Raw genomic sequence first — 26,512 nt, 5'->3', positions numbered from 1 at the left:
TAGGCGAAAAAAGAAGTCGAAAATATAGAATAAAAATTTTTCGTTTCAGGCTTTGTTTTCGAGAAAATCGACTTTGAATTTTGGATCGGTACGCGTGCACTTCATCGCGTCTCGTTATAACGGATCTCACTGTAGATCGTTTTCTCGATGGACAAATTAAAAAAAAAAAATTAAAAAAAAATTTTATTCTATATTTTCGACTTCTTTTTTCGCGTAGAATCACCCCCTTTCCGCTTGTACCGCCAATTACCAACCACCCTGTATATAAAGATAATAACTAATCCTATCTGTACCAAAAAAAGTACATTTATACATTTAAACATTATTTACAGTGAGAAATTAGACATACATATGTACGTAGATAAGTTTACAGCATATGCAAATATCATAAATACTTTTCACATGTGACGTCACGAAGTTTGTGATAAATAACATGTTGTTTTTGCTGCTCTGGTCATTACCCTTCTCCGATGATTCCATGTGAGACAGCTTCAGGATCGGGAAGGTAGAGTCGGTCAGTTTATGTGACTTAATATTGGGATATTTGCTACTCTCTGCATTAAACGCCCTTATATTCGTGCATCTTTTTTACATTAGGATCACTTGTTTGATCATTCAATTCTAACACTTCTCTCGTTCCTTTTGCATGCACAAGTGTGATAATAATCTTTTGCTTTTACTTTCGTTTCGTGCTACTTCTATTCGATTATGTATTTTGGATACCTACTACAAACGCAAACTAATATAAAACAACGTTCGACTGCGTTTGGTAACATTTTGTCTTGCGTCACAGGGTTTGTGACCGAATCTCCTTGCTATTATCGATGATGTATTTCGAAAAGATTCATTCAAGACCTGAAAGGCTCATCGATTAACGTTTATCTTGCAGATCATTGTAAAATTTGTGTTTTAAAGTTCGGTTTTAATTTTATGGCGAACGACTCTATTGTAGTATTCGATCGTAAGTGGTACACGTATATTCTTCTGTCGATATCGATAGTCTAATCGATGAAAGTGTTTTATTTAGGTTAGAATAATTTTTTTTAATGAATATATCAGTGCAAGTTGAACGAATAAATAGAAATTAATATTGAAAAATAATGTTACATTTACTTGTGAATTTTTAGTAACAGATATCAGCAAAAAGTATATATTTCTTTTTTATAAAACAAGAAACAAAAATAATATGCATAAGTTTGCGCATGTAATGTATAACCTTCGTGCGTTTCATCGTTTAAGAAATGGAAGACAATAGTCTCTTGGATACTTCTTTAAATCAAAATAACGTTGATCTGTAAATTTTTACTTATATTAATAATTAAAAGGAACACATACTGATAATTTGATTCGATTGCAAGCCCTGTGTGAACGCAAAGTTCGAAGTACTTTAACTAACAAATTTTAATGTTTCAACAGTTCGAAATGCAACTTTAATGGTACATCGTATAAAATGTGTAATTTGCTTTCAGAGTATCTGTGTAATATTGTTCTAACATTCATGGCATACTAACTCTCCTAGCATGTAATACAAATAGATAAATATATATGATCAGTTGAAAATTATTCATTATTCATTTTCTTAAAATACTCTTTTGAGATTATAATAGATTTACAATTAATAATGTTTCATGCTGCGTTTGATAGCTGTGTGGGGTGAGTTTCATCTTCACATATAATTTCGAATCGTTCTCTTTTAACACGTTTAACATTCGATCTATTCGTCGAATAAAAATTATCGAAGATGCAAATAAATATGGCTTTCAAAAGTTTACTTTTTGTAAAAAGAAAAAGTATAAAATTCGTTAGCAATTGTATCATGAGATGAAAAGACCAAATTGCTGCAAAAATTCGTATACGTTTCTGTTACAACGTTAAGATAATGCTATGAATAATAATTATGTATGAATCTGCTATTATGTATAAAAAGAATAACGAATTTTGTCTTTTTATATTTCTCTCACAAATCTGTTACTTGCAAGAGAAACACTGGTAGCCGCAACAAACGTATGCCTTATACATATACGTATATACAGGTTATAAACGTATATGCACTCGTGCACGAAAAATATTACAATTGCATATGTGGTCATAGGAATTTTCTGCATCAATCTGACAAATTAATATGAAAATATGTAAATATCGCTGAGATTGATCGTTTTACTTGCAGATGGAGTGATTCTGGGGATAGACAGCGTCCTCCATTGCTCGGAGAGCTTAACGGTAACAGAAGCCCACGTAAGTCGACCGATCGTATACCACGTACAATAAAATGTCGTCAAGAGGAAACTTCGCATCGTCAAAATGGGCATACGGATAAATTGCCGGCAGAAAGCCCTTCGAACAAGAAAACTATCAAACCGAAAGACACCAAGTCCACCGAATCGAACGACAAGGAACAACATGACATAAAAAGGGAAGAGAATCCCGTGAAATCGTGTATTCCGACGGCTAGAAAACCTGCGACATCGACGCTAATACCACGATCAGCGAGGACCTTAACTTCAACAGGCCGACCGCACAATACGTAACTACTTTATTTTAAAAAGGAATTTTAGTTCATATTCGCGTGATCGCGAAGATCTGCTCAGATAGCTTGATAATTTTATTTATAGCTAAATGAAATTATTGCCGCCGATTCGTAGCAGGCATGTTGCTACTATGTGATAACTATATGTAATCTAGGTGCATTTTCTTTTAGTTTCAGCATTGAAATTGATACTTCGTTATCATTTTGCAAAATTTTTTTTATTGTAGTTTCAGAATAACCAGAAAATTGTTAGCGTTCGTTACGCGTAAACTGCAAAAATAATGTACAAATTATATGTTGAGAGTTAAGGGCAATTCATAAGTTCCTATCATTTAAAGTTCACGTTTCATTTGATTTTCTCACATCGCATATAGAAACTATCACCATGGTTCATTCAACAAGATCATTGAGTTGTACACATTGTAAATTATTAATTACTTTCTATCTGACTAAGTTTAAAGATATACATTCATTATGTCGATGTATAGCTTTAACTTTCGTTTAGAGAATACTTTGAGTAATGTTTGTGATGTTGTAAAAAGTATCCGTTTATCTTGTTGCGTACACTCTTATGAGATCTCATTTGAGCATTAGTCACATTTTTATTGGATGCAAAAGTTATAGTACATATTTATTTATGTTCATAATAATTGACAATAGTTGTCTATGAAAGCTTTAATCGTTAAAGAAATATGTGAATTCTGCAGCTTTTATTTTTCATTTTGATATCTTAAAAATTAATACTACTAAAGTACACTTAAATGCAGCAAATACATACAAAACATATAATCTATGTCTTGTGAAATTATCGTAATTACACTATATGTATACTACATATGGTGTATGCTATAGCATTGTACAGTAATTTATTACATATGTGGTTATACTGCATGTATGTACATACAGTATATACTATAGTGCAATACTATTGCTATTACAGCATATGTTAATTACATTACAGTGTAATATTGTAGTGTAATATTTTTAAAGTGTACATTATATTCTTTTACAACTATTGTACTTAGAGTAGAAACACAAGATAAAGGATTAATCATTGTAACAATTTATGTCTTATACAGACATAAAAGCTTTGATTTTAAATATAACAAACATTGATCTTGATTGCAAAATTTTTAACGAAAAAAAACAATCTTTTTACATTATTTTTTATTTGATGTACAAATATTTGATGTCAAATAATAGCCTTTAATCGACCCTGATGTCAACAGTAAACCACCATTATCAAAATCAGGATAATTTTGTAGATTTTTTTTACGACTATGTTACTTATAATTTATTCCATAGCTGTTTTGTAAGATTATATTTGGTGCTATTACATTTTTTTAATTTACAATTTAATTTAGATCTAATATTTAGAGTCTCCTGATTCATCGAACAAAAACATAAAGTGATTATAAAATCATTTTTTCATGTGATTAGTTAAGAAGAAAAAAGGAAGTTATGAAATGACAATGTAACTAATATAAATATAATAAATAAGACAATAAATATTGCTATAAATGATTGGTAAACATGTAACAATTTTATAGAGTTTGGTTCATAATAAATTAATCATATGATGATATGTATATTGTATTATTTCATTAAAAACAAAAAATTTACTTTCAAATTTATTTGACATCAGGAGATGCTAAATATCTCGTATATATATTGTACATTTTTTTATTTGTTCTTTAATTTGTAAAATGCTATAATAATAAAAAGAAATTAAGGGCATAAAACAATTTTTTATATGCAAACAATACTAAATTTAATATATGTTACCTTCATAATGAAAGACAAGAAAATATCAATATATATATATATATATATATATAAACATATTGCAGTAGACAGAATATTTTTAAAGCTACAGACTGACTACTACAAAATAATGTTACTTCTAAAATAATTACGGATGTTTTGATTATTTTAATTATTAATATGTTTCTGTTGGAATGATTGAACAAAACCTTTTATTGAGTATACTTGATCTAACAATAAAGATAACTTTATTAAAAATCATTTTTCTAAATTTAAAATGAAGTTATTTACTGATCTCTAAAGTAAAAGTTTTGTCAAGGGAAAGTACAAACTTTGTATTTTTTTATCGCTAACTGTCTTTCTCATCTTTAATATCTGTAATATTATTATTTATTGAAAAAATTTCGGTGTTTTATATTCTGTTTTGTATTATCAATCATTTATCAAATTTTCAGTTCTCTCTCTATTATTTAATATTCTATGTAACGATACAAATAAATTTATGTAGAATCTGAGAAACTTGTGTTTATACATTTCTACCCATTTTTGCTGGGACTTCGTTAACTTCCGTATAATTTTATTTCATAAATTAACATAAACATACAGCATAATTTTTTTTTAATTTAATATTACTTCAATGTACATATGCTTTTACTATATTAACCTATATATCTTCCAATTGAAAACATTCCTAAGATGATAACATTCCTAAAGTGATAACACCCATTTAATGTGGAAATGTGTTATACATATTTGCAATAGAGCTATCTACAGCGCATCTAGAAACAACTTTTTAGCAAGATGTATCTTTGTGCATTGAATTCAACAGAAATTTAACAATTTGTAATATTTTGAAATTATTACAAAATAAAAAGATTAGTTAATTAACAAATTATGAATGACTTGCAAATTTGTGTATAAACACAAGCTTTCTCCTTGCAATTCATTTGCAATGTTAAATCAATTTTAATTTCCTTCATTTTAATCAACTGTAATTATTGCTTTTCAAGAATATTAAAGTTTATAAAATTGATAAAAAGATTTTGCTATGATGTGAAATTCCTTTGTATTTAATAAACTAAATATGACTAGATTATAGCAGATTATCAAATAAACATAAATTTCTTTAAGCAATGATTTAAATATAACAAAATAATAAGTCACTATAAGTACTGCTATTCCTCAATTGGGGTAGTATTGTATTTAGAAATGTAAAATTTAATCATAAGCATCTTTGAATGTTTAATATTAAACATATGGCAGGCACAAATTAACCTTGTAAGATCTTTAATAAAGTGTAAGTAGTATCTGTCTTATTTAATATTTGCAAAGTAATATACATATATAAATAAAAAAGCTTTCACTTGTAATTAAATAGAAATACTGATAATTTGCCTGTAATAGATAAACCTTATTCTAATTTGTATATTATACTTATGTATAAATATATTTTCTCTGTGGCCCTAAATATGATAGGATAATAAATAAATAAAATTATGTTTGAATGCATTCTTAGTTTTTTATGTCCTATTTGTTTTGAAAAAAATTCGTTATTATCTAGAAGTGTATCAAATTTTACCCATATTACGAGAATATAATTATATTACGAAATTAAATATAATTAAATTTCAAAATGTACCTAGGACATATAATAACAAAAAATGTTCATAAAACATTAATAATAGCATAAAAACATTATTGTTCTAAATCTTTCAGTAATAAATATGCAAAGGTATAAACAAAAAACGTATAGAGTGTTTAAAATTTATTTTGTTCGTGTATCTCGTTATATTTCAAAGCATCACTTGCCAAGGAATTTTACAATGTTTATAACTTCATATACACCTTCTTTACCGCTCCGTATCCATAAATTTACCTTTAACACATTAATGGTTTCTTGACATGGATGTAATTTTCTAATAATAAACTATAAAAGAGAATGTCTTTACAGTAGATTTTTTTATACAAAATAGTGTCCTTGGCCATTTGTTAGTAGAACACAAGACAACTGGTGTTCGAAAATTATTGTGTCCTATTTCTTATGCATTCAGGTCATATTCATATAATGAGCAATGTGTGTTCAAAATGGGGGACATCATGAGCACTCATCTTTCTACCATATTAGATCATAATTAACATGAAAATTTTGGTAAAATTTATGTTAAAATAAATAATATTAATAAAAACCATTATATATATATATAAAACTTGTAATGCAATTTTTTTACAACTGCTTTTTTAAATAAATTATTGTAGTTTATATATATGTATAATTGCATACTACATTTTCTACAAATACTTTGGTGTTCAAATTACTCTTAGGTACCGTTTTTGTGAAAGTATTTACAGTAATTACAGTATAGAAAAGACAAAGTTTCACTCCATAAGCAATTTGAGAAAAATAATGCTAACGATATCCCATAAATTAATCATTAGTGTGTACCTTACAGTTGGTGTTATACATATTGCGTAAATGTTTTATTTTATCATACTATCTCCTGTGTACAAAGCAATAAATACACTTATAACATAATACAAATACATTGCCATTGTCAAACAAAATGATATCTACCTATATAAATATCATTAAATTATCCACATAAAGTCAATAAGAATTACAGGCGCTATAATCCATAAATGAAAGCAACTACACTAACAATAATATTAAACATAATTTACCAAAAAAAATTGCATTATAATAAATCTTTCCTGAATAAATCACAGTTTATCATGAAACAAAATAAAGAGAAAAAGGGTTACTAAGTTTTAAGAAATAGGTTGACAATTATGTAGATTTTACCCAATGGTAAAAATTTGGAGGTATATTAATTATTATACAACAATAATTTTCAATGTAAACTTATTCTGAAATCACAATATAGAGCTGTCTATCCAGTACCTGGCACTTTATGGCAAATAAAAGTTACATTAGTATTTCAAACGCTAAGAACTTTATCTGTTTGCATAAAATTCAACAAATTTATATGAAAAATTGCAGTTTAATCATTCGTTCTAATATTTGTATTATTTCATATCACTCATTTTTATATTACTTGAACGCGTAATCTTCCTTACTTCTAAAGTAATATCCACAGAAACAGGTTTACTACATATTGTCACTGAGTGAAAAAAGTTATAAAACAGAGTCTTCAAAGTCAGTTTTACTTTCATATGGGGTAAACTTGCCCCATTCACCTCCTGTGCTTTTTATCACTAAACACATTTTTAATTTCCTTGTTACTAATACAGTTAGAATTTGACAAAAGTGCGTTCACATCTTTTATGATAAATAAAGAAAGTAATCTTGTTTTATTTCTTTTCTTTGTCAGAATCTGTTATTTCTTTTTTAATTGAGACTTTATTGTCGCATTTCTTGTCTTTATCCGTTTCTGCGAATTCCTTTTTTATTGGAACTTTGTTATCACCCCATCTTGTGTCCGTTTTAAATTTAGTTTCAACCTCCGATCCATTAACCTCGCCAATTTTTTCATCTTGAATTTCTACAACTTCCACTTTTTTCGTATCAGACTGCATCATTTTTGCTGCTATATGATACATATTTTTTACTGCTGTCAGGTATGTATGACATTCAGACTGCACAGAAAAAACATCATATAAGTATATTTTTGAAATATTACATTATAAGAACAAAAAAAAAAGGAAGAAAACAAATTAAAAAGTGATACACTCACCGACACTTTTCTAAGCTTTTCATCCGTATTTCTTAATTTGTCTTTGTATATTTTTAAATCTTCAGAAAGGACTTTGATATTGTTTGCCTGTTTCGTTGATTTTTCATTTACTACGCACAACTCATGCTGTAATTCCATTAAACGTTCTTCCGTATCCAACCGAGCTTTTTCTGATCTTTGTAACTGGCTAACAAGTTTTTCTACATCTAACAAAGAACCTTTATACATAACAAAACCTTCTGATACAATTGATTCTTCAGACTGTTCCATAAGCGCATCTTCCCTACGTGCTCTTTTTGATGGTGGTCCACTTCCAACGAACACAGGTAACAATTTTTTATTTCCTGAAGTACAAAAATAATAAAATATTAATACGTTATGTATCAATTATTAGGATATGATAAAACTTAAAATGACATTTAAAATATACCAAGTGCTAATGAACGTAATATTTCTTCATTGCTGTCTACCTTAGTAGAATCTGTTTTATCAGTTTCCTTTTCATCTTTCTTTTCCTCCTTTATGTCATCTTCCCTCGACCTGTCTGTTAATTTACGATAATGCAAAGAATCCCTTGTTACAACCTTTTGTACTAACTTACGAACTTGAGCTCTTGATAAATTCAGTCCTAAAGTATAAATAAGTTCTTCTATATCTTTGTCAAATATATAACCACAATGAGTTTGATCGAAATAAACGAAAGATAGTAAGAGATAAGGATCATGTGTATACAATTTTATCTTCCTTTTCCTTCCATCTTTTTCCCTATCTCTTCTACCATCCTTAATCGAATCATCATCCTATAAAATATAATCGTTATATAAATTTTTATAGAAAACATAAGATACATACACATATTTAATATGTTTAAAAATAATTACATCAGACTCATCTTCCTCATCATCATCGTCGTCATCATTTTTTTCTTTTTCCCGATCCCTGTCATCTGTTTTATTTTTTGTATCTTTTTCATCTTTTTTATCTTTGCTTCCTTCTCTTCGTTTGTCATCCTTTCTTTCATCTTTCCTATTACATCTCTTGTCGTCATCTTTTCTCTTATCATCTTTTTTCTCATCTCTTTTATCATCTTTTTTGTCCTTCTTCTTATCTTCGTCTTTTTCTTTTGGTTTTTCAGGCAGACTACATAATGCTCGATAAATTCGGAAACCAAAATCGCGCATTAACATCTCATTAAAAAGTTCTGCGAAAAGTGATACCTCAAAGGAATGCTCCTGAATAAAAAAAATGGTGATAAAGTATAAATTTTTATATTTGTTTATTTATATGACAGTAGGTATGCGATTTATATTTTGTGTATAACAAGAAAGAAATAATTACCTTTGTATCTTCTGGTCTATAATCTAAAAGAACGCTCAAAGACATGACAGTACAGTCAAATTTCCCACTTTTAGCCATTCTGGATGGATGGACAATAATATGAGATGATTCGGGTAAAGTATATCGTTTTTCAAGAGCAGCACGTTCACGTTCACAAAGTTTTCTCCTATCTTCATCGTGCTGCATATTAATGTTACATAAAGTTAATTATTTATATTTTACTGTAATGTTTTGTAGGTAAAGCAAAATTACACATATATGTATAAAGAATCTTACATCCTTAATATCCTTGAATTTTTTATCCTCCTCTTCTTTCGGTGGAGGTGAGATATCTTTTTCGTTTTCGTCTATATCATCTTGCCGTCCCTCTTCTTTCGCTTGTTCTGACGTTATTGTTTTCATAAGTCTTGCAAGTAATTGCGATTTCAAACCTTTGCAATTTAAATTACGGGCTGCTAATTCTTGCCTTAGTTCATTCACCTGCATAAAACCAATGGCGTATAAATTCATGCTAAACGATAAAAATATTTATAATCAATTACATTGAAACTAACATTCATAGATTTTGGATCCAATTCAGAGTAATGAGTAGGATCCTTCTTCTCTGGTACTGGATCATCCTGAAAAAAAGAATTCGTGCATTATGTTATAGAAGTAAAGAACAGAATAGAAAACTACAAAACAGAAGCAGCCCCTATATAACGAAACGAAACCACTCCCTCTTCATTCTTTCATCACTCTCTCACATTTTAATGATATACACGGTTCTCCATTCACGATGACCTTCAAGTATGACTCAAGTAACTGCTAGATTCTCATAGTGTCCTGGCTCTGGTGTCTGTGTGGTTGATAGGTTATGGATAATATCAATAATGTTGTATATAACGATTATCAAATGAAATTTTTGAATGATTTATCAATGATGGTGAAGGTTTCAGGAAAGGGAATGGCTCAGCTGTGCTCTTCTCCGAGCTAGGCTTGCTTGCTTCTCTTGTTAATGCAATGTGACTGCCAGTGGCTAAGGGAATACTTGCAATACATTACTCATTGATCTTTTTTGTTATGTTAACTTTCTTTGCTTTACAATCTTTTGATAATCAAGATATCTTAAGATTCTATAGCAATTAATTAGCTATTAGGTCAATTTTATATTAAGCACATTACATTATTTTACATAGATCATAAACCGTTCTCTCAATGCTACTAAAAATGTGATATAAGAATGATATGCGTATATCTATAAATAATAAATTGTTCGATTTAAAATTTGATCAATGTCACAACATTATTCATATGTTACTGAGTCATTTTATAAAACTGATATATATTTATGGATTGAAATAATAAAAGTTGAAATATTGATACAGCAATTAACTACTTATATAGTATGATAGCATTCAATAAAAAAAAAAGCCATTTAGGTGGTCTAAATTAACATTAAAAAGTTAAATGCTCAAGAAACGAACAGACACTTGACGATAGGATCAATGAGCAAGTACAGCCTATATTGAAAATCCAGTTTAGTAATGGGGGAAAACAGTTGCACGATTATATAATGTAATAAAAAGGTAAAAGTAATATGGGATGATGTTGGCAGTGCCTTTTGATCAGCGACGGCAGCCTCATCAGTCTCATTGGCAGCATCCAAATCGTCGGGACTAGAGGCAGCACGCAGCAATTTTCGCTCCAGTTGTTTCTTATAGCAGAGTTGCAGACCATCCCATTCCAATTTAGTGGGTACACAGCTCCAAACATCTGGGAGAAATAGTATGACGGTTTCAACGCGAGAGGGCACCACTCGCCCCGACTTGTGGGTAGTTTCTGCACGTCTGTAGTAGAGTTCCAGGAAACGGTACCTGTGCCGCAAGGAAAAACAATACCCAAACGTCAACTCAGGTTAATGCCGCTTAGCTTTGCCTTATATGCTAAGTGTTCGTTCGCTTGTTCGTAAAGCCCACGCACTGCATACAAAGCCACACACAGCGCACATTGTAGACCGTTTGATAAAGCACAACTGAATGGGTCACAATGATCATAGAACAATAGTGATGATCTTGTCTGCCACGACTGCTTGAATATCATCTGGGTGCTCGATACAGGATCCAGTGCAGCAATCTCCATCGGTCGGTCGTGTATAGAACAAATACATACCTCCTCTGTAGAGATTGAGCTACAACCTTAGTTATCAATTCAGAACTCGCATTAGAAGTTACTTTCTTTCACGGATGGTACACCTGCCGGATCTTTCTTAACACTATAACATTCTATCTCACGTCTTCAACATAATTAAATTATATGCCGTATCATACATTTATACAACATGGAATGCTGGACGGAGCCGACGAGTCCAAAATTTTCAACCAATGAGAGTTTTTAATTTTTGTGATAATCTTTTCTTAAGTAACTTGACAATGTATCGGCGAATAATGGAACAATAATGGGCAGAAATACTAGATAGCATCACGTTGCTCTTTCGATGTAGTGCTTTAAATTCTATTTAAGATAGCAATAAAAGTAGAAAAGAGTATCAATATTTGGAGAACCGTACCACTGAGTGCAACTGGATAGATCTATCCCCGTGAGCGCTTTACAGGTCCTTACTGCTGTTCTAATCAATACCGATGGGTCCTTTTCAGGATTAGGACCATCCAAAGAAGGACTCCATGGTCCACCAATAGCCATTGTTTCATTTTTACCCCTTAAGCCTACTAAGAAATTTATTAAACGCGTAGGATGTACATAATCGCGATCTGGATCTCTATCCTCGGACACACCACAACACCGTTTATAAATTTCTTCCATGGCAGGCATAGATATCAACATAACCTATAAAATAATATGTATAACTTAATAAAAAGTATTCATTTCAAAAGTTATTTTATCAATAATTTTTACAACTGTAATATAACAAACCTTTGCAGAGAAAAGATAATCAGCATCTGAAGGTTCTAGTACTGCTGAATTTTCGACATAAGGATCAACATCCTTGTGCATGACATGAAAAGAGCATGGTTTATTAAGGGCAAATGGCATATGTGGCGGAAAAGCATCAACCCATCGGAAATTAGTAGAAAAAAAATCGCTAGGAATATACATATTTTGATAACGTCTTCTTATCTCAAGTACATCTGCTTCGGGTCTAAAATAATAAGTAATTAAGTCTTATTGTTTCAAGTATATTACAAGAATGTGGTACATAACAATATGATTTTTAGTAATATCACGTAAAAAATATACTTACAAATCAAGTGCTATTTTTGGTATCTGTACCATGTATCGTGGCACAACTCTGGTACGTCGTCTTGGTCTTGGAGATTTACTTCTCCTAGTCCTCGACGGACTACGTTCCTCTTTTTTTTCACGTTCTCTAATTCTTTCTTCACGACGCCTTTTTCTCTCAATTTCTTCTTCCTCATTTTTCCGTTCGCGTGGAGACCTTTCTCTTACTCTTCCAACTTTGTTTCGGTTACTAGCTGTATTAGCACTTGTTGCACTAGTTGTAAATCTACCAACAATTATATGTCTCTTCAACAAAACTATTATACTATATACTTTGTTACAAAAAGTGTTCACATGACATACCTAAATTTTGTATGTAACCATGATCTGTTATTATTAAGATGTATGTAATCTAACCTAGTATTAATTACCTATTATTAGCATTTTCAGCAGGTGGAGGTACAGCATTATATGTTCCTGAGGTTCGATTCTGTTGAGGTTGTGATTGTTGTTGTTGACGAGTGGCTTGATTATTTTGTTGTGTATTAGTGTTATTATTATTATTTCCCATAGGAAGTACTTGTATTCTAGTGGCACTCCATTTAAATGGCATGGATGGATTATATGATGCTTCCACCAATACTCGATCACCCACAACAGGATTAGATCCTTTAACACACGCACTGTAAGAGTTTAATGTCATGTATTATAAATTTTAACTTGCAAATATAATAAACACAGTCTTGTATACTATCATTACTTTGTTTGAAAGAATACATCTTCATCCACAAAACCAAAGTTGTCATATACTTGTGTAACTGTGCCAGTAAAAACTCTTTGCTTGGTAGATGATGAAGGTACATTTTGTTGTACTTGCTGTGGAACACCAGCGACAGAAGGTTGAAATGCATTTGTATTTAATGCTCTTGGTGGTGGATAGGAAACAGTAGCTACTTGTGGATATAATTGACCAGCTATACCCGATGGCAAATTAGATCCAAGTGTTGCCATTGAAGCCATTGTTATATTGGGCTATTTTATAAGATACATGTTAATGTATATCAATAAAAATTATAATAGACATAGATTAATAAAGATAACCATGAGATATAATAAAAATTTAACATGTAATTAATAATAAGGCATTACATATTCTTATTATATTATTTATACATATATTCTAAAGTAAGTTATTATTCATACTAACCTGTTGTAGTCCTAAACTTTGTTGATAAACTTGCTGAGTTTGTTGTTGATACTGAACCATAGGTTGTCCACCTATACTACCCATTGCTTGACCTAACATTTGCTGTTGAATATTTTGAATTCCTTGTCCTATGTATAGGTGGAAATAAAATACCCCAAATTTATATATTTAAATATTATTACACTTAATTATTTATGATATATCAATCATATTATAAATGCGTTGCACAATTTATATCGATAAATTAGTTTGTTTATTTGTAGTATATCTTACGAACATCTCACATTTTTGTACATAAGTACATATAATAAATTTCATATACACAAATACATAGTTACATATAATAAATTTCCTTCTTCGAGATACAAATTAAACAATAATTATAAAAATATTTACATTGCACAAATACACTATTTATATTTAAAGAACGATTGCTCCAGGTATGATATTCATATGAATATAAGTAAAATATATTTACAAATAAAAGAAAAAATTCATTTGTTTCAAAAATAACTATTGCAAATTAAAGATGAAACACTAAAAATTTTGTTTCTTTCAAAGCATTCCATGTTTATTACTTAAAAATATGTATTATGAATTAGTTTTTAATAACTTGATATTGCACAAAATATTGGTAAGAAATATTTTATATATTTATTGACTTGTATAAGTTGTAACAGAAATTTGGCAACATTGTTGACTTGCACACGGATCGACAATAAGACATATATTAGTAATAAAATTACTTTACCTGCATTACGAACCCACGGTGGGTTTTTACCACCTCCAAATGGTGAAAGATTACTCATTTCCTAAGGAATATGTGATATTATTAACAACACAAATTTAACGATATTTTGACTACACTTAATTAAGCGTCCTTCATTCGGGCGCCATCTTTTCACCTATAACTACTGAAATCAAATGTTACTCTATGCAGGAAGCGAAATTAAATTTTCAATTTTTCAAATGTTCTTAGTGCAATTTTTACGCGATATAGATATTACTTCAAATATGCAACACAATTAATTTTTCTAAATTACTGTCTAGAAATAAATAATTAGAATTTAAATGATGGTAAAAAAATTTTTTAAGTTTTAATTTGATTCTGTTATGTACTGATTGTCAGACGCACAATAGAAGCATAGGAAGCATATTCGTTACATTCAGACTCGATAGAAACAGTTACAGTTTTATTATCGAAAGTTGGTATTTAATATTTTAATGTATTTGAATTTGTGTATTTTCGAGAAAAGTAGTTTTAAATCTAAGGTAATAATCGATTGTTTAAATGTGATTTTATTAAATAATATATTAATAGAAAATTCAAGTGATATATTTTTACTCTATTATGGCGATAATGACATGAAAACGTCATGTCCGGCGGTAGATACACAATAAAATAGAACAGAATCATGATTGGTCCACAATCAAAAGATTATCAAGATCCAAGGCAATTCATGACATAACATCCTTTAGTTATGTTAAATGAGTCATATTAGTGTAATTGCATGCTCTCTTTTCCATTACGAAGTGAAACAAGATTCCCGGTAATAAGCTATAATTGAAAAAGTATCAACGAAACAAAAGATAAGAATTTAATAACTAGATTGCATATTTTTATGCATTTATAGGAAACAATGCTACAAAGAAATATTTAACAATTTTCTATCGAAGTTCTACTTTTTTAATTTTCGAAAATATGAATTTGCATAAAAACCCGCAGTCTATTGATGAGAATATACATATAAATATATGTAGTTAACATGGACTATTAATATTTTAAATAAAATTTAGCGCACAGCTCGCAATATTTTTCAATAACGTAAAAATGAATAAATTAATTCTATGTGCAAACATATAAACATTCAATTTAAATCATGGATATTTTTAATAATTTGCAAATTATAAAATATGCTTAATTATTGGAAGATATGTATTATACGCATTATACGCCAATAACAAAAATAACAATAGAATACATTGTTTTTGCCACTCACGTTAAGAAACTTTAAGGCGCAACCACATAAAGATATGTAATTTAAAATCACATGAATTTATAAAGTAAGCAGAAGAATGCGGCGTAACGAATATTTCCAACACGAAATTATAATCACAAAAATGAATTTTATAAATAGAATTATCGTTTTGTGTAAATTTTATATTTTCATGTAGAATTTTATTCTAATTAAGTTTTTCGTTTCTATAAGTTTCAATATGAATATTATGTGTTCTTTTTATTATATAACAAAGCATATTATTGGTTGTTTCACATTTATAAATATAATCAACATTTTCTGTAAATTTTATATTTTCATTTATACTTTTACTTTAATTGTTATTATTATTATTATTATTTTTATTCTATAAGTTTTAGTAGAATACTTATATATTCTTTTATATAGAATAATAACTTTTCCGTTACACGATCAAAAACATAACATGCTATTGGTCATTTCACATGGTCATGGAAGATGTCGTATCTTATTGGTTAACTTTAGGGAGCATGCTCGTCGTTCAATAATTATCGATATTAAACGGAAAACTGCCATTTTATTACATAATAATTTCTTGAAATCATAACTGATCGTCTTTGGAAAATAACAGAAACTATATTGCTCGGTAGAAACGAAAGATCGAGCCGTTTGAAATTGATTTTTCAGGTAACAAAGTTTGAACATGGCGTTGAGATCGATCTGCCGGCTGTCAATTGATTCGACCTTCAGCCATTTGAGCCATTTGGGAGCCACCGCCCGGCCGAGACGATCGTCTTTCGCATTGCTCGCACGAAGTTTCGCCACTGTTGCAGAAAATATGAGTCTGCCGCGCGTTTTCTTTGACATGACCGCGGATAATAAACCCGTGGGTCGCATCGTAATGGAGGTGAGTGAAAATTGTGCACGATTAATATGGTTTTCACTTCTTAAATGTGTTGTCGTCGGAATCCCGGCATGATTGGCCATCTTGGATTTTCTTGAAAGCCGGTTATGTGAGATGATTTTCGATTGGAATTTCCTTCAGAATCGTTATCACGCATATTTTTATTGTTTAAAACTGCTATTTTGTATCAATAAAATGGAATCTTCATTTGCTTGATGTAGCAAAGTATAATTTGGATAGATGTAACGTGTATTGCGTTATTCACTCTTTTGATCTGCAGTGAATCGTAAAATTTTCCATTCACCGATTGCTGCTGACACGTTTGATTACGTATTCCGCACAGGTGAAACTTGAATGCGCAACTATGAAATATGTTTTTAGGAATTATTTTGAGAGTTCCAAGTGTTGTATAAGATTAAAATATCGCGGTTACATCTTTTTTTGTAATTTATTGAGGAGGTGGAAAAAAAAGCAAAAAGAGATGTGAACAAATTACGAATACGTCATAGATACAGTGGAAGTGGTAATACAATTTCATTTGCATTTAAGTCTGAACGTTTTTTATTATATTATACTGTAATGCGTTTCTTACTATGCTATAAATTTAGTTATTGATGCTACACATATATGTTGTTATATAAATAGATTAATTTTTCACTTCAATAAATCAAATCTATACATTATACCTTAACCATTTGAGTCCTAAGCAGCGCGATCGCGCTGTTTAGATTTTGTGTCAAAAAGTCCCAATACATTTGAACGATACGGAACACTGATGATATTTTGTGTTTCATTGTTATCTTCTCAATAATTTTTATTGAACAAAACTTGAAATATTTATAAACTAATATTACGTATATATAATAATATATATGTATTTCATAAAATAACAAATATGATGAGCGCTATTGCGCCGCTTGTTTCTCTTCGCAATCGATTAAGACAAGCGCTATCGCGCTGTTCGGGATTTTTCGACCCTGTTTTTTCAAAGACCCCTGGGACTCAAACGGTTCAAAGAATGACTTGTAGATTATGGCATCGTTGTATTATATCCTATATTAATTATTATTAACAATTTATTTTTGATGATCATAATTAACTAACTTTTCTTTAAATTTTAGAAATAGTGATTCATTTAAGTGCAAATGTTATTGTGCGTATATAAAGCATAACTACATTTTTATTTCCATTTTTTAAAAGAATTGTATTAAATTTTCAGCTGAGGAGTGATATTGTCCCCAAAACAGCAGAGAATTTTAGAGTTCTTTGTACTGGTGAGAGGGGCTTTGGTTATAAAGGAAGCAGTTTCCATAGAGTGATTCCAAACTTCATGTGCCAAGGAGGTGATTTCACCAACCACAATGGCACTGGTGGAAGGTCCATCTATGGCACGAGATTTGATGATGAGAACTTTACATTGAAACACACCGAACCTGGTATTCTTTCCATGGCAAATGCAGGTCCAAATACAAATGGTAGTCAGTTCTTCATCACCAGTGCCAAAACAAGCTGGCTTGATGGCAAACACGTTGTATTTGGAAAAGTTATCGAAGGAATGGATGTTGTTAGAAAAGTATGTAATATAATCATATTTTTCGTCTTTTATTTTATTTTATTCTATTTTATGAATAGATATTATAGCAGAGAAAGAATATTTGTTTTTTCTTATTTGTTTTAATATTTCCTTTAATAAACATTTATTTTACTTTTCTATATTATAACTTGATAAAGAGTAATTAATACTTTCATTGCTTCTATCTTGCAGTTTTTAATTTAAAAAGAGGTTGATACTTTAACATAGCGCGTATTACTTATTGTTTTTATAAGGAAGAATATAATATGTGTATCTTTTTTTCAGTTGGAAAGTATGGGATCTCAAAGTGGAAAGACTTCCAAAAAAATCGTAGTAGCTGACAGTGGAGAACTGTAATTGTTCGACTAGATACTCTAATGACTGCATTTTTATTTAGCTGTTGCATACAACTGTTGCTATCTTTATTGTATGACTCATTCATTCTAATCATCACCATTTTCCCTTAATATTATGGACTTAGTTTCCATATTTAAAAAAGTGTATATTTACCTTAATTTGGTATTAACGAATCAAGTGCATTGTATTATTTTTTTTTATTACAATTAATTGAAATTGGAATATACAATGAAATAGAATCTAATGAGATAATTTCTTGTTCCGTCTTTTTTTTAATTATAAAAAACTTCAATTTCTTGTTTATTATTACCTGCAATAAGCAACATACTTCTCCTATATTAAAATGGAATGTAAAACAAATGAAAAAGATTTAGATCCACATTCTTCCATGGAATATTGATCCTTTAATGGTATTAAATGGTATATCACAGTAAAACGTACATATATGAACTGTACGTCTTATAAAAGTTTCCTGTGTGTACTATTCATATTTTAGTATCTAATAAGAATAAAATTCGTAAGCATTTACTTACATTTCTAAGGTCCATAAATAATTAGTGAGTGTTACATGATTACTGTATAATGCATTTATCTGTGACGTTACGATATTTTAACTTTTCTATTGTGCTTTTATACTTAGAACCACCAAAATAATGCTCATTATCTAGGGCATTATTCGTTTTGATATGTATACACCATCCCATTTCTAAGCACAGATTGATAATAGAGGTTTGATTAGTGTAAACCATAAGATAATGCCTTTAGATAATTCCATCTTCTTCTAATGTAACACTAACGTTGAAAGATGTAGTTGCAGCGGTCACAGTAATTGGGATTTCTATAAAATAAAATTGTTTTCAGAAGTAATTGTTGTACGTTTACTATCACAAAGTATGAATTCCTATATTTCGGCGGAATCATGTCACTAAATTTTATAATTTGTTTCTACAATGTAAAATTTCTTTTGATATTAGTGAATTTATATTCTAATATAAACAGAAAACATTTGGAAATAATATAATTTGCAATTATTTCTATTTTCACTATTAACATTCTTATTGAATTATTGAACAATTAATGAACTCGAAACAAAAGTTGGTAGAATTTCTATTTATTTTTGAATTTTTTAAATATTTTTACTTTTCATGATATCCAGCTTTTTTATTCATTCAATTACAATGAAATTAATTCGATAATAAGAAAGCGATAAAGTAAAAAATTGGATAGAAAATAAACCTTAAACATTATGTTAAAGTGATAAAAATAAATTTTCAAGGTGGTTTTTATAATAACCTATGATCACATAGATTATTTTAATTAACAAATAAGTATATCTCATAATTTTTAGTTTTTCTTAGAAGTTAAGTTGTGGATTAAAAATGTATGATGTATTGCAACTTGGCTTATATTTTTTTATATCTATAACTAACGTAGGCATTTAAAAATAGAAAGGTACGTAAATAAATCCTGTAGTATGGATCTTTCCATGTCTAGTAATAAAACAAGGAAGAAAAAGAATAAAAAAATGTATAAAAGAAATTTCATATGAAGCATAACTATAATGTCTTAATAATACCGTATGACATATAATTACTAAACATTGCTAAAATTATTTTGTTACAACTAAATTTTAATGATATTTTCTTTGTCTTATGTCACTATAACGTAGAAAAATTATGTTTCTATTTTCATGAAAATTGGAAAACTAATATTATTTAAAATTATTGCAAGCTTATTTATAATTAGGATACGTTTTTAATTTTGTCTTTGAGAATGAAGTATTACATTACTTTTGCAAATTGATTTACATAGTATTACTGATCTGTTGACTATAAATAATTATAATTGTTTGTTTAATTAATATTAGTATCGAAAGAACTAAAAATTTATTGTTAATTAGTATATTGTAAGAAAATTTATTTAGAAGATGAAGTATTTTGTCTGTGAACGATAGAAACTAAGTGTAAGAATTTTACTTTTTTTTATACAATAAAATTTGCGGTATTCATTAAATGCAATTGCATATTACAATCTTAGAAGGAAAATTATATTTCTAACGTACACTTCTGTACGGAATCTTGTTGAAATAATGATAAAATTATTTATATTATGTGTCGTAATAGATTAGATTGCTTAAATTATGAATGTTATAAAATTATATAAATGAGTGATAAGCGTAGATAAGCGTGATTTAAAATCATAAATAGGAAACATGTTTGCACTGTATTATTTATTTTATTATAGATATATAACATTTCTGACTCGCTCCTACTCATTATTTATTTACAGTTTATCTATATCAATGTGTCGCAAACACATTATGATGTCAATTCCAATTCCTCATACTTTTGGTCGTAATATCTATGTGATAGATAAGTTTTTACGTGACGAAACTTAATCAGAAAATCATCACAGTTATAAAATAATTTCCTTTTAATAAAATGTATGTTTATATTTATAAAGGTATTGTTTGAACACTAATACATACGATAAGGAAGAAGAATACTTTATCTCGTTTAAGATCAAGGTTATTTAGTCGTAAGATATTTTGTAAATTTAAAAATCGAGAATAAATTAGGAATATAAAGATACAATTTTTAGATTTTTTTCAGTGCTTTATTATTTAAAACAGTTAAACGATTTGTTATATCCATTCTACCAAATCCCTTTTTCGACATTTTTTGACATTCCAGGCGAATTTAAATTTAAAGCGAAAATGATTGTTATTTTATTATATCATATATCGAAAATACGACATACAAGAGAAAAAGGTATGATTTATTTCATTAATTTAACAAATTCGTGTTGTCCTGGGATACAAGCATATTTGCACTGTTTCTATTCATGTTTCTGTTTATATTCATATTAAAATGGTACATATTTGTAATTTTCTGGTAAACTAAATCGGTACCCACATGAAAGTCATTGAGATTGTGGCACTTTAAATTTCAAATTTAATTCTTCAACACGTTGAGTGTAAGGTGTTCGTCGGTGACCTACGTCTTTCAACTAAATTTTTTAGAATGATAAAAATAGGATAAATGTCATGGTCTAAAAAATGGTCGGCAATGTGAATGATTTAGGTAACAATGTCAGAGAAAAGGTACGCAAATACATTAGAATATTTTGCAAGAATGAAATGTCTTGGTATGGTACGCATTAATCTATCTATCCAGGACAAAATACGTATAAAAATCGCGTGGTAATCAACATATTAAAAAAAAGAGAAACAGATGCTCCTGATTCTTTTTTAGTACATTTTCATAAAATCTTCTAAATGTTCAATCCTCATAGAATGAAAGGGAGAGCATACGTTTGAATCTCCGCAGATTTTATTAATTCTGTGAAAGGTGAAACCATAAATACAATATGAGTATTATATCAACGTTATTTCATACAGGTAACAACATATTATTATGTACGTAACAGTTATATTTAATGAAACATTTACATATCCAGTAAATCCATGTTCTCTGCTAAACGTTCGTTTATTAATAAAACTGCCATAATCGTTCACGCATTGTTCGCTTCCTTAATTATTTTTCAAAGTATAACGATGATCAATGATGCGACAGAAATGTCACGTACATCCCAACAATCTTACATGAGATTTCAGCTATGTTTTTACTATACAAATTAAGTCATTATTAAAAGTATATATATATATACATATATATATATATATACATGTCAATTTTTATACACATAATTATACGTATTTATATATGTATGTGTATATATATATATATATATATATATATATATATATATATATATATATATATATATATATATATATATATATATATATATATATTTATATAATATATTACAATGATTTAATAAACCTTCATTTTCATTTAATATTTTCATTTAATAATTTAATAAACCTTCGACCCGCAAAGGCAAATAAATACACGCATAACATTTTTCTTCAGCGGCATTCTTCTAGAATTGTATTTGTTGAAAGAGGGATAGCGTTAAGCGTTGGAATAAAGAATGACGAATCGTTATTCTTTAACCATCGTACCTAGATACATATTTATTGAGTTACTTGTATTTTTATCGAAGTCTAATATCCTCCATCTGTAGGTGTAAATATTACTGCCGTTGTTAATGTTATTTAAGTTTTACTACTGGAAAGGAGATTTAAGTTTGAAGGCAGGCAAGTCTACTGTTCTTAAAGCTGACATTTAGACGTCTAAGATTTTTTGTGTCTTTATTGACAAAAATACATTTGACTTTGCATATCTAAAGTAAAGGATTTGCGTTGTTTAAAATAAATAGATCATCTTTCTTTAGAAAATTCAGTGTGGTGAAATTAGAATATGAGATAAAAGAAATACTATGCATATGATTTGATTGAAATTTTGAAAGTGTATAGACCCTGTTTTAGAAATATGAGTATTAATTCGGCAGACTATAAATTTATATTACAAAATTAACTGTTTTCTACTTTTGTTGTACTTTTCTTCTACTTTCTTGACATTTTACTGAAAATGCTGGAGATTTTAAATCAGTAATTAATAAAGTGAATTCATAAAATAACTTTTAAACGCATTGCTATCTAAAGTACAAATTCTTACGTTTTTGTAATATATTTTTATAGTTATTGTATGTAACGTATTTGAATCTTTACGTGTAGGGTTAAACTATTTTGTCCGCATTTTATTCAGTCATTTAAAACATCAAAGCAAACTTCTTTCAAGTGAAAAATAATCCTTATTCCTCTAAGCAGTATTCATTATAAGAACTAATTTTACATATATAATCGTAACCAAAAAGAAACATTAAACAGGCATCTATAGTTATTGACATTTATCTTTTGTATGTTCATTTACGAGGAAATGGTACTTAATGTAAAAGCGACTGGATTTCATATTTTTAACTACTGTGTACATGTATTAAATCTTATTGTCCTTCTTAAAAATTAAATAAATACTCATAATCCTAAAACATTCTTTCTATGTTGTACTAGATATATATACAATTAAAATGTGTAATAATGTGAATGATAAGCTAGTTCAAGTAATTAGTTTGCTTAAACGTAAGTTAATTGAAATCAGATGAATGTTATACACGCACCGTGTATTATGAACTATTGATTGATTGACGCTCATATTTAATTATTAATGAGAGAATTAGAAAAATCAAATTGAATGTAATCTGTCCTTCTTATATTTATTAAAATAAGTTCTGGGGTTTGAAACACTCGAGATTAGAAATTTTGATTAATGTTTCACATTATGACTGGACGCTTGTTGTAATATCTTTTGTACGGGATACACTATACATACACAAGATCAAAATGGAATTTCGAAACGATCGTATCGTTCAACAACAATCTCTTTTACCTTTGATCCTCTTCATAAAAACGCAATTCTCCTTTACGGAACATCATATAACATTTATTGTACGATATATTGTTCAATTATATTTCGAAATTTTCAGCTTCGAATCTTTGTTTAATTATACTGTGGAATTAAATATCATACGTTATTTAAATATAGAGATTGACTAAACTTTTGCCCACATTTATTTGCTGAAAGCTGTATCCACTGAGATGTTTAAATCTGCGAAATTTCATGGACTTTTATATTTAATTTTTCACCATGAATCCCGCTTTGCGATACAATACATATTAGGTTTACAATCTCTTAAGTTTGCAGTACCAATGCTGATTTTATCTGAAACTATCTGTTTGCAAATGATGGTGATATCTTTCTTCGTTGGAATTACCCTTCACTTACAAATTAACAATTATTAGCATTGAACAGTATCGTTAAACTTCAATAAAAATAGGATCGATAACTAAACGTTAGTTAAAGAAACTTCCTATTACAGATATAACAAATCATATTGAATTTTGTTTAGAAAGCAATAATAAAAATGGGTGTCTTTTTGTGAAAATAATTTATAATATTTCACTCAACTTATTCGTATAAGAGATATTAGTTTGTTTAAATACCCTGTTGCATCCTTTTATTCATTTTCAACCCAATTTTTTCACAACATTAAAAAATATTTTAAGCCTGAAGAAAAATATGAAAAACTTTTTATTAGCGTGACTTCTCTATTTCATGCTAAACATCCTCTTAAGATATTATAAATCTTTCTTGTTTACTAAAATCAGAGCCTAACTGAAATATACGAGGATCGCAACAGGATTAATCGTAATACATGATTAAATACAAGCAATATGTAAGCTATATTTTTACTTTTTACTTCAGAAATAAATATTTCACGAGCATCGTCTTTAGCTTAAGGAAAATAAACTCGTGAAATTTAATTTAAAAACGTCGTTAAACATGGAAATGTTGCAGGATAACAAATTAGAAGAGATATATTAAATAAATCACAGCTCAGGTATCTATAACATGTGATTCTCTTAACAAATCTGTTTCATTCATCAAGCGACTGCAAAATTTCCGTAAAATCAGAAGCGGTTTCACGAATAATACGCATTCGTAAACATGATAGATAAGAGTTAGTATCGCGGCGTTTTAGAGTATCTATGAGTGTAATATGGAAAGTAAAAAGATGTACAATAAAAATAGTTCGCTTTCCAAGCTATCACTAACATTGTAACGAATTATTATACATACAGTGGCTCACGAAAGTACTCGGACGCTTACAGAAACTTTCCATGAATATTTTGTTGAAGCTTTTCATGAATCTGAAAATGCATTAGGCTGTCCCAAAAGTTTCTTTCGTTTTGTTCTATTACTACAAAGTGGATCATACATATTCCGATAAAATAATATAAAACAAAAAGTGTCGTGCATCTATTATTTCCTTATAAAACGAAAGAAACTTTTGGAACACCCTAATACAAACGTAAATAGAAATTATAAGATGCTTATTGATTACCATCGGTATTTGGACAGTAAATTATGTATTGTATAAATAAGTCACAATATTTTTAGTAGGACCATTTTTACCCCTAATCAATCATATGTTTAAAATTACTCTTCACACTGTATATTATTTTTTTGCTATGTGTACGTTTGCAATAAGCATCTTCTAACTTCCATATATACATTTCCAAATTGGTTTCAATTTTTACCGGTGTAATCATGATAGACATGTCTCATTACAGTGAAGTGAGAAAAAGACCAACGTACATAATATATATTCGTAAAAATCTTCTATCGTATAACGAGTGTTCGAATATTTTCGTCAACTACTGCATACATATTTCATGGATATTTGTGTGAGATTAAAATCGACAGAAATGATAAAAGAATATCGTCGTAGGGGTATAGCAATAAGAAAGTACAAGGAAAGTATAGCTCGTTAATTTGAGTTAAACGAGATTGTCAGTCATCTATTAGGTCGCGTTAATCTCTGAATAAATCCTTAAATGAAGAAGCGTTAATTAAACGAGAGAGACTCGCATTTGTGTTTCCATACTACTTGACGAATAGGTCCTTCAGGGAAGAACAGATAGACGGTTCGCAGGATTCCGTTTGCTCTTGGTCCTTGGTACTTGAAAACCAACTTGCCACTTTGCCTGACCTTGGTTTGTTCGGAGATACCGAGGGCTTTCCGCTCGATCCGGATGCCTCCGTATCGTTTCCCCTTTGTGCCGTTAAAATCTTCTCAATTGCGCTACCCAATACCTACGAACAAAATTGTTCTTACAAATTTATGAATATTATGTGTTTACGTATTTGAATGAAAATTTTCATGAAACGAGATTTCGTATTAAAATCCTGGCATCCGTGCGGATTTCCTCCACGTAAAATATAAAAAAAAAGTCAAAAAGTGGTCATTTTTTACACCTCCTTGCGAACGAAAAATTCTTGCGGGACGTTTAAGAGCATCTATCAAGATACAAAGAATTATTAGCTTTATCCGAAATGTGACATGGAAGTTGAAAGAGATGAGTGCAGGAGATGAAAAAATCAGGCAGAAGTCAAACTTACTCACGCGCTACACTTGATCTTCATTTT

The 26,512-nt window shown here is 29.1% G+C and overlaps 4 protein-coding genes across 14 annotated transcripts in view; 2 read left to right on the top strand and 2 right to left on the bottom strand.

Moving 5' to 3' along the window:
• The window catches only part of LOC126864796 (putative mediator of RNA polymerase II transcription subunit 26), a 70,424-nt gene extending 64,628 nt beyond the window's left edge, over positions 1-5,796 (top strand). For 5 of the 11 annotated variants that reach the window (XM_050616549.1, XM_050616545.1, XM_050616546.1 and 2 more), the window contains one exon: positions 2,168-5,796. In XM_050616549.1, the coding sequence (XP_050472506.1) occupies positions 2,168-2,528 (361 nt within the window). In that variant the 3' untranslated portion in view covers positions 2,529-5,796. Of the gene's footprint in view, positions 1-455; positions 1,626-2,167 lie in introns of those variants that run through there. The other 6 variants (XR_007689345.1, XM_050616551.1, XM_050616553.1 and 3 more) reach the window with 6 other exon arrangements.
• A 247-nt stretch (positions 5,797-6,043) lies between these two features.
• Positions 6,044-14,671, bottom strand: LOC126864793 (cell division cycle and apoptosis regulator protein 1-like). Its single transcript, XM_050616536.1, has 15 exons — positions 14,499-14,671; positions 13,748-13,875; positions 13,301-13,572; positions 12,972-13,223; positions 12,563-12,826; positions 12,235-12,460; positions 11,870-12,147; positions 10,922-11,177; positions 9,876-9,941; positions 9,598-9,801; positions 9,322-9,501; positions 8,865-9,215; positions 8,414-8,783; positions 7,984-8,327; positions 6,044-7,885 (listed from the first exon to the last, which is right to left on the bottom strand). Exons 1-15 carry the CDS (start codon positions 14,554-14,556, stop codon positions 7,601-7,603), a joined length of 3,534 nt encoding a protein of 1,177 aa, XP_050472493.1. The 5' UTR covers positions 14,557-14,671; the 3' UTR covers positions 6,044-7,600.
• A 213-nt stretch (positions 14,672-14,884) lies between these two features.
• On the top strand, positions 14,885-19,424 carry LOC126864853 (peptidyl-prolyl cis-trans isomerase-like). The gene is made up of 4 exons (XM_050616705.1): positions 14,885-15,019; positions 16,411-16,630; positions 17,847-18,200; positions 18,486-19,424. The coding sequence occupies exons 2-4, from the start codon at positions 16,427-16,429 to the stop codon at positions 18,555-18,557; spliced, it is 630 nt and encodes a 209-aa protein (XP_050472662.1). The 5' UTR covers positions 14,885-15,019; positions 16,411-16,426; the 3' UTR covers positions 18,558-19,424.
• LOC126864827 (uncharacterized) overlaps positions 18,585-26,512 on the bottom strand; it is a 74,204-nt gene continuing 66,276 nt past the window's right edge. Inside the window, exon 6 of the mRNA XM_050616648.1 lies at positions 18,585-26,179. Within this exon, the coding sequence (XP_050472605.1) occupies positions 25,970-26,179 (210 nt within the window). The 3' untranslated portion in view covers positions 18,585-25,969. The remainder of the gene's footprint in view (positions 26,180-26,512) is intronic.

Source organism: Bombus huntii, chromosome 4 (assembly GCF_024542735.1).
Source record: "Bombus huntii isolate Logan2020A chromosome 4, iyBomHunt1.1, whole genome shotgun sequence".
Lineage (NCBI taxonomy): Eukaryota > Metazoa > Arthropoda > Insecta > Hymenoptera > Apidae > Bombus > Bombus huntii.
The sequence above is the reverse complement of the archived record's forward strand: the minus strand, read 5'-3'. Positions and strand labels throughout refer to the sequence as shown.

What these genes read in the sequence shown, in the direction of transcription:
- LOC126864793 (XM_050616536.1), bottom strand. Translation starts at nt 14,556, where the DNA reads ATGAGTAATCTTTCACCATTTGGAGGTGGTAAAAACCCACCGTGGGTT. An exon ending in ATTATCTTTTCTCTGCAAAG is followed by an intron (nt 12,148 to 12,234) that starts GTTTGTTATATT and finishes ATTATTTTATAG; the next exon opens with GTTATGTTGATATCTATGCC. An exon ending in CTATCCAGTTGCACTCAGTG is followed by an intron (nt 11,178 to 11,869) that starts GTACGGTTCTCC and finishes CTTGCGGCACAG; the next exon opens with GTACCGTTTCCTGGAACTCT.
- LOC126864853 (XM_050616705.1), top strand. Translation starts at nt 16,427, where the DNA reads ATGGCGTTGAGATCGATCTGCCGGCTGTCAATTGATTCGACCTTCAGC. An exon ending in TGGGTCGCATCGTAATGGAG is followed by an intron (nt 16,631 to 17,846) that starts GTGAGTGAAAAT and finishes TTAAATTTTCAG; the next exon opens with CTGAGGAGTGATATTGTCCC. An exon ending in GAATGGATGTTGTTAGAAAA is followed by an intron (nt 18,201 to 18,485) that starts GTATGTAATATA and finishes TCTTTTTTTCAG; the next exon opens with TTGGAAAGTATGGGATCTCA.